Raw genomic sequence first — 9,838 nt, 5'->3', positions numbered from 1 at the left:
ATTTTTCAGTGTTTGGTTATATAATGGAAAATGAGTTGAAAAATTACTTATTAATGTTTTATTTTTCTTCTCAAGTTTATTAAAATAATAAGAAACAATTCTTATAAATTAAAAAGTTAAATGAAAATAAATTTTTTAAAAAAGATAATTTCTTAAATTATCTCAAATAAAATAAATAACAATCAAAATCATAGAGATCAAATCTAACAAATAAAAAAGTTGAAAGATGATGAAATTCAAAAATAATAATTAAAATTTTATAAATTATTTTAAATAAAATAAATAAGAATCAAAAGAATAAGAATTAAATCTGATGAATAAAAAATTTCAATTAAAAAAATGATAAGAAAAAAGAAAATAACAATAATAAAAATAAGAAACAAAGTTAATATAAAAATAAAATTCTAAGGGATGGAGTTGAAAAAAATATTCAAAACAAAATATATAGCAATACAAAATTTGAGGACTAAATCTGATATAATCATCAAATAATATAATATTTTTATTTTTTTCATAACTTTTGAAAAGTGTTTTCTATCCAAAATAGAAGGAAAACAATTTCTTAAAAACCAAGTTAAATTTTACTTTGATTGAAAAGTATTTTTCATTGATTAATTTTTCTATTGACAAACAAATGTAGAAAAGTTTGAAAAACGATTTCCAGAAAACCACTTCCCATGAAATAAACTGGACCTTAATTCTTAAAATACTTTTTTCATTCATCTATATTTTTTTTATCTTTTATATAAATGCACTTTATTTTGGATAAAAGAAAAAAAATTATTTGCTAATAATATTTTTAACATGTGCAGACTTGCATAATATTTGTTTTTAATTTTATACAATCAATTAATGTGTGTTTATTTCTATTATTGTATGATTGAATAAAAAAATTATTTTAATAAAAAATATAACAAACACAATCAAATAAATGTCTCGTCTTATATGATTAAATATCTTAATTTATATTTATCTCTTAATTTTTGTAGGTTTATTTTTAATTATTAATTATGTTTTATTTATTAACAAACATGATACTTGATTTATTTGATTATATATATATACATAAGTTTTTTTATTTTTACTTATAGTTTTTTGAATTACAAAAACATGTCAAAAAATATCTATGCATATAATATTTTATTAAAAAATATATATAATTTGCACCGAGGGTCTTGGTATAGCGATGGAATGGGTTTGTCTCCTTTCACTGCACCTAGGTTCGAGTCCTCATATGTATGTCTGTCACCTCTACGGTGTCTTATATGCCTACTGGATTTGCAGGGTGTTCAATGAGTCATAAATTTAGTCGTAGTATACACAAGCTAACCCAAACACCTATATAAATTAAAAAAAAATACATAACTATGGTAAATCGCGAGTCAAGTATCATGTGTATATATGTATATAAAGAAGTTCCAAAACGACAGAAAAGGCTTCGCGTACTGAGCAAGCCGTCAAGTCCCCAGATTTTTCCTGGCGGAGACTCTCAAGACACATGTCAAATACAAACCCCACACACACATAGACAAGAGAACAACGAATAAACGAAAACAAAAGGAAAAAGAAGCTTGTACTCTTTGGAGGGTCATAGCTGAATTTCTTAAACACTAGCAACCACTCGTTGTCTCACCATCTTCTCCATGCACCTACATAACTAGATACCCTTCAACTCTTCAATTTCTTTTGTATTTCTCTAATTTATTTTTAATCTTTTGCAAGCATATGGGTTTTTATATTTTATTTTTGGGGTTTTTTTATTTCATGGGATAAGAATTTTATTGTCGAATAAATTATTGGGATAGGTAAAAAGAAAAAAATGGAGTGGGATAGCAATTCGGATCTGAGTGGAGATGAAGATGAGGAGGGATTCATGTTAAATGATGGAGGAGGTCTTTTGCCTTTTCCTGTTGAGAATTTGCTGCAAACTGCTCCTTGTGGATTTGTTGTCACTGATGCTCTTGAACCTGACCATCCTCTTATTTATGTCAATACTGTTTTCGAGATGGCTACTGGCTATCGAGCTGAGGAAGTTCTTGGCCGTAATTGGTACGTTTTCTCTTCAATCTACTCTGTTTGTTATTCAAATCCTACTTCTTTTTTCTGGTTTTTGTGTTCAAGAGTTCCTCCCCGTGTTTAAGGAAGTGGGAATTATTTAAATGCAGGGTTTTGTTCTTTAATGAAAGGAATGAGTGCTTATTTTTTGGTTGCTTGATGTTCTTGAGGTTACAATTTGGCAACATGGGGCAAATGATGGTTACGGATTCGTGTGCCCTTTTGCTTTGTTGGTTCCTGAGAAGCCAGCCTCTGTTTGGGGCTTTTGATGTTTTTTTTATTAATAAGAGATAGCAGCTTGAAAATGTATAAGGAAGCCGGTGATAATTAGGCATTTTGCTTCTTTTTTTCCCCACTAAGTAATTGACTGTTGAACATCTTCAAATTAAACGTGTATGAAAACCAACTTGCCTTCTCAAAAGGGCTGAGTTTTGACTTAGGAGAGAGATATTTGAGAAATCCACCTGCTGATACTTATTTAGAGGGTTGTTGTTTGGGGAACATGTTGTTGCAATCGAACTATAACAAGGATAGGATAAAAGCTTGTAGTTTAGGATTGGAAAGATGGGGGTTTGATGGTGGAAAATTGGATGCTTAAAAGTTTAGTTGGAGGAATTTTGGGTAGTATATCCATGTTAGGACATTAAGGCTTGTTTGCTGCTTTATTTCGGGCCCAACGACAAAAATAATTAATCGAAATGAGAAAAAGAAAACCCAAGGGGATATGTGACTAGAAGTAGGGAAAAGGGCCTAATGTGTGGAATCAAGCATGGAAGATCCAAGTTCTAGATGTTTTAAATATTATTTGCACAGTTAGTAACAGGGTGCAGTATTTGATGCTGTTTTGGGTTTAAGTTTTGAGAGTAAGGTTTAGTAAACTAATAATTCGTAAACCTGGGCTGCACTGCATTAACTTTGATTACTCATAACTGAAAAAGAAATAGAAGATTGCCTCAAGAATGATGGAAAAGTAGAATGATAAACGATGGGATAAAGAAATCTAGACATCTATTCGTTGACAAAACTATGCTTGAAGTTCTTTTTTAGTCAATACATAATGAAACGTGACAAATATAGACCGTTGACCTTTCCTATCCTGTTAGGAGGACAAGTACAAATAGGAAGTGGGTAGTTGGGACTTTTATAGTATATTGAGGCTACCAAGAATGCCTAGTAACTTTAATAACTCCAAAAGTTAGACACAGCAGAAATCAAAACGTGGTCATAGTGTAATAAAAATAGACTAAGAACATATCAGTTCCTTTCAAAACTACTGTGGGTACTTGTTTCAAAATGCATTTTATTTGTTCCTTCAGGGCCCCTTAATTTTAGGTTTCTGAAGGGATTGCTATGGAAACTACATAAGGAGTTTATAATAGTTCAGGCATTTCCTATAAATGAATTTTAGAATTTCAAAATTGATAACTAGTTGTAGGCAGTATGGGTGTAAAGGAGTTTGATGAAACCTATTATTATTGTTTCTTCTGAACTTTCCTTTTTATTGGATTGCATTTTTTTTCTTTTTTTCATGCAATTCATTATTAGTAAGGTACCTACTCAAATTTATGCAATACATGGTCAATTTGATGAATGGTGATGATTGATGTGAAGTCATGAACAATTTCTACTTGTATCAAAATGCCAATGCATCAAGTATCAATCTCTTGATATGAGTAAAAAGCGAGGAGTCATTCTATTCCAACGTTATCCAGAATTTTTTGGAGTTTATACCTTGTGCCTGCTTGAGGTGAGGAACAAGGAAAGTGTCTATTGACATTATGTGTGGACTTGAATCTCTTTAAATTTTCTTGTCATTGTATTAGGTTTCAAAGAAGGGATTATTGGGAAAATGCATAGATCCCAATTTCTTTGATGTTTTATGAAATAAATAATGTCAAAAAAAAAAAAAGCTGTTGATGTTATGCATTTCATCTTCCCATTAAAAAGTTTCTGGTAAACATACCACGTGTTGATGGCTTGAAGCTTTACTGGAGATTTGATGGTTTCCTATTTATTTCTAGCTCTTTGTCCACTTTTTGGATGTTTGTATGTGCTCCATGGTTTTGGATTTGGTAAGAGTGAAAATTGATCCAATGAATGGAAGAAAATTGGACAAGAGGGGGAAAGCACAATGGTTGGTAGCGAGTCAAATTGCATCTAATACTGGGTTAGTGTAAAAAATGCTGAGCCTAGATTTTTGCTTGTTTGGTTGAGGCAAGTAAACCAACCAACCTTGAGAACTCATATGCTAATATTTGCTTGTGTAGGAATGTATTGCTTTTCCTATTTGATGTTACACAAGCCAAGCTTACCTTCATGCATTGAAATGTTTGTGTGTTTGCATGTATGTGTATTGCACCTATTGAGAGTGGGTGTTGAGTCTGTTCAATCTTTGGTTTCTATACAGAAATGCTCATAGAGACACTAGTCAAGGCTTATGTGTCTTTCTAGGTGCTTTTTTTTTTAAATTGTCTCATTATTCTTAAATATTTGAGGTGTCACACTAAACTGTATTAATTTTATTTCTCTTACTAGCCTGTATTAGTCAAGGAAATAAGAATTTCAGGGCTAGGGGGCAAGTTTTAATAAAACTGTCATTATGTGCTACTTGTTTTTAACCGTATCTTTTGGTATGGGATCATCTTAGTGATACTTGACTAAACTTCATTATGAATGATAATTTGTCTAAAAATTGTTAGCATGGTAAAATGGTACAATTGTGATTCATGTTTCTAAAAAGTGATAGTTAATGCTATGGTAATAGAATAGATGCATCATCTCAAGATATCTTCATATTTCTTGACCTGGGATCATCTCACTGTATTCCACTTTTTCTGAGTACCTCTCCTTTTAATGTAACCTGTAACTTTGTAGAATTGGAATCCAAAGTTTACATTTAGATATCACATCTTGTTGGAGATATGATTTTCCAATGGTAGGTGATGATGACACTTTACAGTTGATTTCATTTCAAGGTTAATTTAACATATGAAACATATCTTGTACTGGTTTGGATTGTTGATGTATTGATTAAATATGTGGAATTTATCATATGATTATCTAAGTATACTCTGGCTTATTATCAGTGATTGGAATAACTATTATTGGTAAGATCAATTACATCTTTAATGCACCCAGAGACTAGATGATTTATCTGTTGTGGTTCAATGCAAATGCTTAGGTTTGCAAGATTTGGTGCTGTAGTGGCAATTTTTTTATTCTTAGCTATCATTGTGATTAATTTCTTATTTTTGACCTTGGTTATTACCTTTTCGCGTATTATTAATTGTTTGACCTTGTGTAATCGATCTCATGTGTTCATGGTATTATTAATTGATAGCACTCATTGCATGTAACTCTTAGTTTATATTTCCAAGCATTTCAGAGCTTGACTGGGTTACGAGAATTGTTTCCATCCCTATATTGATATTTTTTTCAGAAGGTTTTATCCTTGATACTTTTTAGCAAAATTTAGAGAACTGAAGTACACTGGCACTAGCTAAAACTGGAGGTTAACTAGAGCAAAGCATTTCTACCATTGTTGTGTAGGTGCAGTGCTGAGTTCTGTATAAAGATTCTTATTTTCCTATATGAAAGCTGATGTATATGCACAAGACTATGTTTTTAGATTTACTGCATCTGATTTGATCAAGAATGTCATGTACATGCTCTGAAAGTTAGTTTGGTAATTTCAGGAGCTTAATTTATAAAGCTGCGTTTAAATTTTGAAATTTGATTTCTAAATGGTTACAAGTTTGACAATTGAAAGCTGTGGTGTGATTTTAAAGTCTCGTTTATAGAGCCAAGTCAAAACTATAGGAAAAAGTTTTAACAGATGATTTATTAATTTGTGTTGCTCTTTAAGCTAATGCTTAAGCAACATTTCATTGTTGTTTAATGTATATATCATGGACAGACATTGTGAGGATTCACAGAACCATGAAATAAATAGTGGCTGTTGCTATTATGTACTACCAATAATTGGATTTTCACTTCCAAATACTGTTTTCTTCCACTGTAACGTCCTTTTTGAAAGCACACCATAATGGCCATTGCTGCTATTACACAATGGCAGAGCCTGTTAACAGCCCATATTTAAAGATAATGGCTGTTGATGATATTATCCTTAAAGCCAGACTACTGGAAGTTTTGACTTCTACCTCATTTCTTTTATGCAATTTTTTTACGCTTCCTTCAGCACTCGTTGACACCAACGATCCTACCTCATATTCTTCCCTAGAATTTCATTTTGTTTCCTACCTGCTGGCAGTTTTGACTTCTACCTTTCTTTCATGCTTTTGTTTTACGGATGATAACTAGGACTAAAGCACTCCACGGAGATCTTTTTTTGAGATGTATGTTTCATTCTATATAAATTTAAGTCATAGTTTACAGTTTTTGTCATTACTAACCACTGTTTTACTAGCACCGAATGTATAAAACATGCAAGTGCCACAAAAAAATTGTTGAGAGCTGCTTATGACTCATAACCATGATGGCTGTGACCCCATATGTCATGCCCTTGATGCCATGACTGTGATTAATACCATGCATAGAACCACACATGTATAAGTTTGCAGGTGGGCTCAATTGCATGCTGCTATGCTTATATTTGTGTTAACATAGATGGTCCATGATCTCGTGTATCATTTACAACTCTTTTTTGTCAGTTATTTTTTAGTACATTTGTTGGGTTCCATGAAGTTGTGTCTTGGTTCTTCTCCACCTCCACATTCTCTTTTGAGTTTTAAGAGTTGGCAATATGATATGCCTTTGTGTTTTTGTATTTGTTTATCATTGTAGAGTTGAATGATGTACAAGGGCCTTTCTTCTTATATTTTCTTATACTCTTTTATCATTCATTGGGTATTAGTTTGAAAGAATCTCTCTCTCTCTCATGCATGTGTGCATGTGTTTTTGTTTGTGTTTGTGTGGCTGTTATAATGTTGACATTTTATAGTCATCATGGATTATTGGCCATTCTTTCATTATTCTGATACTATGCTTGTTACAGCTGTTTCTTGCAATGTAGAGGACCATTTGCTAAGCGAAGGCATCCATTGGTTGACTCCACAGTCGTTTCAGAAATAAGAAGATGCCTTGATGAGGGCATTGAATTCCAAGGCGAGTTGTTAAACTTCAGGAAAGATGGATCTCCACTAATGAACAGGCTGCGACTTACTCCTATATATGGAGATGATGACACAATTACTCATGTTATTGGAATCCAGTTCTTCACTGAAACTAATATTGATCTAGGTCCTGTTCCTGGTTCTTTTGTAAAGGAGTCTGCAAAATTGGCTGATAGGGTTCGTTCTGGTCTCTCCACCTTTCGTCCATTCCCAGTTGGGGACCGTAATGTTTGTCGTGGCGTCTGTGGGATACTGCAATTGAGTGATGAGGTGCTGTATCTCAAGGTACTTTCACGTTTGACTCCAAGAGATATTGCATCAATCAGTTCTGTCTGCAGACGACTCTATGCACTGACGAAGAATGAGGATCTCTGGAAAATGGTCTGTCAGAATGCTTGGGGTAGTGAAACAACTAGTGTTCTAGAGACTGTACCTGGTGCAAAGAGACTTGGCTGGGGTCGGCTTGCAAGGGAATTGACAACTCTTGAAGCAGCTGCATGGAGAAAGCTAACTGTTGGAGGTGGTGTTGAACCCTCAAGGTGCAATTTCAGTGCTTGTGCAGTTGGTAATCGAGTTGTCCTTTTTGGTGGGGAGGGTGTTGACATGCAGCCAATGAATGATACGTTTGTCCTGGATCTGAACTCCAGTAGCCCAGAGTGGCAACATGTCCAAGTGAGCTCCCCTCCTCCTGGTCGGTGGGGACATACTCTTTCTTGTGTTAACGGGTCTCATTTGGTGGTCTTTGGAGGCTGTGGAAGACAAGGTCTATTGAATGATGTCTTTGTTTTGGATTTGGACGCCAAGTCTCCAACTTGGCGTGAGATTTCTGGATTGGCCCCTCCACTTCCACGATCATGGCACAGCTCTTGCACCCTTGATGGCACTAAGTTGATTGTCTCTGGTGGATGTGCAGACTCTGGAGTACTTCTTAGTGACACATTTCTGCTCGATCTGTCAATGGAGAAACCAATCTGGAGGGAGATACCAGTAGCATGGACCCCACCTTCTCGGCTTGGTCACACTCTCTCAGTTTATGGTGGAAGAAAAATATTGATGTTTGGGGGTTTGGCTAAGAGTGGTCCCCTTCGTTTCCGCTCCAGTGATGTGTTTACCATGGATCTAAGTGAGGAGGAACCTTGTTGGAGATGTGTAACAGGGAGTGGAATGCCTGGTGCTGGAAACCCAGGGGGAATAGCTCCTCCACCCAGGCTTGATCATGTAGCTGTGAGCCTCCCGGGTGGAAGAATCCTGATCTTTGGTGGCTCTGTTGCTGGTCTTCACTCCGCCTCACAACTTTATCTTCTTGATCCTACAGACGAGAAACCTACATGGAGGATTCTAAATGTACCCGGGCGACCTCCTAGATTTGCATGGGGACACAGTACCTGTGTTGTTGGAGGGACAAGGGCTTTAGTTCTTGGTGGCCAAACTGGGGAGGAGTGGATGCTGAGTGAGCTCCATGAACTGTCCTTGGCTAGTTCAGTTATCTGATTTTCACAAGGTATTTGTACATTGGGAAGCTGTGGCAAAGGAATCCCTATGAGCCCTCAACCTCAACATTTGAGATCATTTGTTGGATTTCAGTTGAGACTGCTGATTTCGGTCACAGCTATTGTCGAATATTGCTCTAGTCAGGACTTCTGTATTAAGTGGTGTCCATTAATGCATTTTCTTGTATCCAGTTGTTCTGACTCGGCATGAACTTGACATGAAACTGTGCTTTCTTTGTGAGGTTTGTATGGGATTCTACCTTTCACCATGCTTATTGGACATTCTTCATCGTTAGGTTAGTGGCTCTGGATAGTCTGGTAGGTATTATTAATATTTGTAGGTTTAATTTCTTGTCATGGCCATGCTTTGCTTCGATTCAGTTCTGTAATCTTAAACAAACAGAAGTTGAGGAAAAAGAAAGGGTGCATGTTTATAATGATAGTTTCTTGCTGTAAGTCGTAACTCGGCAAATAGCATCACTTTTTAAGATTGCAACTTGGATGTTTTATTATGTGATGATGAATAAAACCCTAGTCTCTCCTTAAGCCGCTTGTGACCCGTTGTTCCCATCATGAAATGGGTGCCGCATCCATGATGCATTAGAATGATCCAAGTTGATTTTTTAGAGGATCCCATCATGAAAAAGCCATTGATCCCTGTTCTTTGTAGTGTTATATTTCGCAAGAAAGTTGATATAGATGTCCATAAAAAAAGAGTAAACCAGGTTAATATATATTATTTAAGTATTTGTTCATGATTTTGCGTTGTAGTTCCGTTAGTTGAAGAGTGGGTTTTAGCCTCACGATTGCGAGTTGGAGTAAGGCTAGTCATAATATTTTTTTAGATGATTCGATATTTGTTTTTTTTTTAAAAAAAAATATGAGCTTCTCTCACGCTCATGTGTTTGGATTTTATTATAATAAGTCTTTGGATTTTATTATAATAAGTCTGTAAGTTATTTTTTTATTGGTTCTTTAGGTTTTTTATTTTTAATATGTTATTTTTATTAAATTTTATTATTTAATATTGAATTGATGATAAATTTATTTTCATATTCTTTTTTATTAAAAATACTCATTCATGGAATCGGTATTGCGAGTTGAGGGTTAACTACGATGAAATGGTTTATTTTTAAAAAATATTTGGAAATAATAAAGTTG

At 34.4% G+C, this 9,838-nt stretch overlaps 1 protein-coding gene across 1 annotated transcript; it reads left to right on the top strand.

Annotated features, from left to right (window-relative positions):
* The first annotated feature begins 1,495 nt into the window (after nucleotides 1-1,495).
* Nucleotides 1,496-9,223, top strand: LOC105114549 (adagio protein 1-like). The gene is made up of 2 exons (XM_011011118.1): nucleotides 1,496-2,049; nucleotides 7,070-9,223. The coding sequence occupies exons 1-2, from the start codon at nucleotides 1,820-1,822 to the stop codon at nucleotides 8,676-8,678; spliced, it is 1,839 nt and encodes a 612-aa protein (XP_011009420.1). The 5' UTR covers nucleotides 1,496-1,819; the 3' UTR covers nucleotides 8,679-9,223.
* Nucleotides 9,224-9,838: the final 615 nt, after the last annotated feature.

The sequence above is a fragment of the Populus euphratica genome, unplaced genomic scaffold (genome assembly GCF_000495115.2).
Source record: "Populus euphratica unplaced genomic scaffold, PopEup_1.0 scaffold541.1, whole genome shotgun sequence".
NCBI classification, from domain to species: Eukaryota; Viridiplantae; Streptophyta; class Magnoliopsida; order Malpighiales; family Salicaceae; genus Populus; species Populus euphratica.
The sequence above is the reverse complement of the archived record's forward strand: the minus strand, read 5'-3'. Positions and strand labels throughout refer to the sequence as shown.

Coding starts and splice junctions, on each gene's coding strand:
- LOC105114549 (XM_011011118.1), top strand. CDS start 1,820: ATGGAGTGGGATAGCAATTCGGATCTGAGTGGAGATGAAGATGAGGAG. Junction 2,050..7,069: donor GAAGTTCTTGGCCGTAATTG/GTACGTTTTCTC, acceptor TGCTTGTTACAG/CTGTTTCTTGCAATGTAGAG.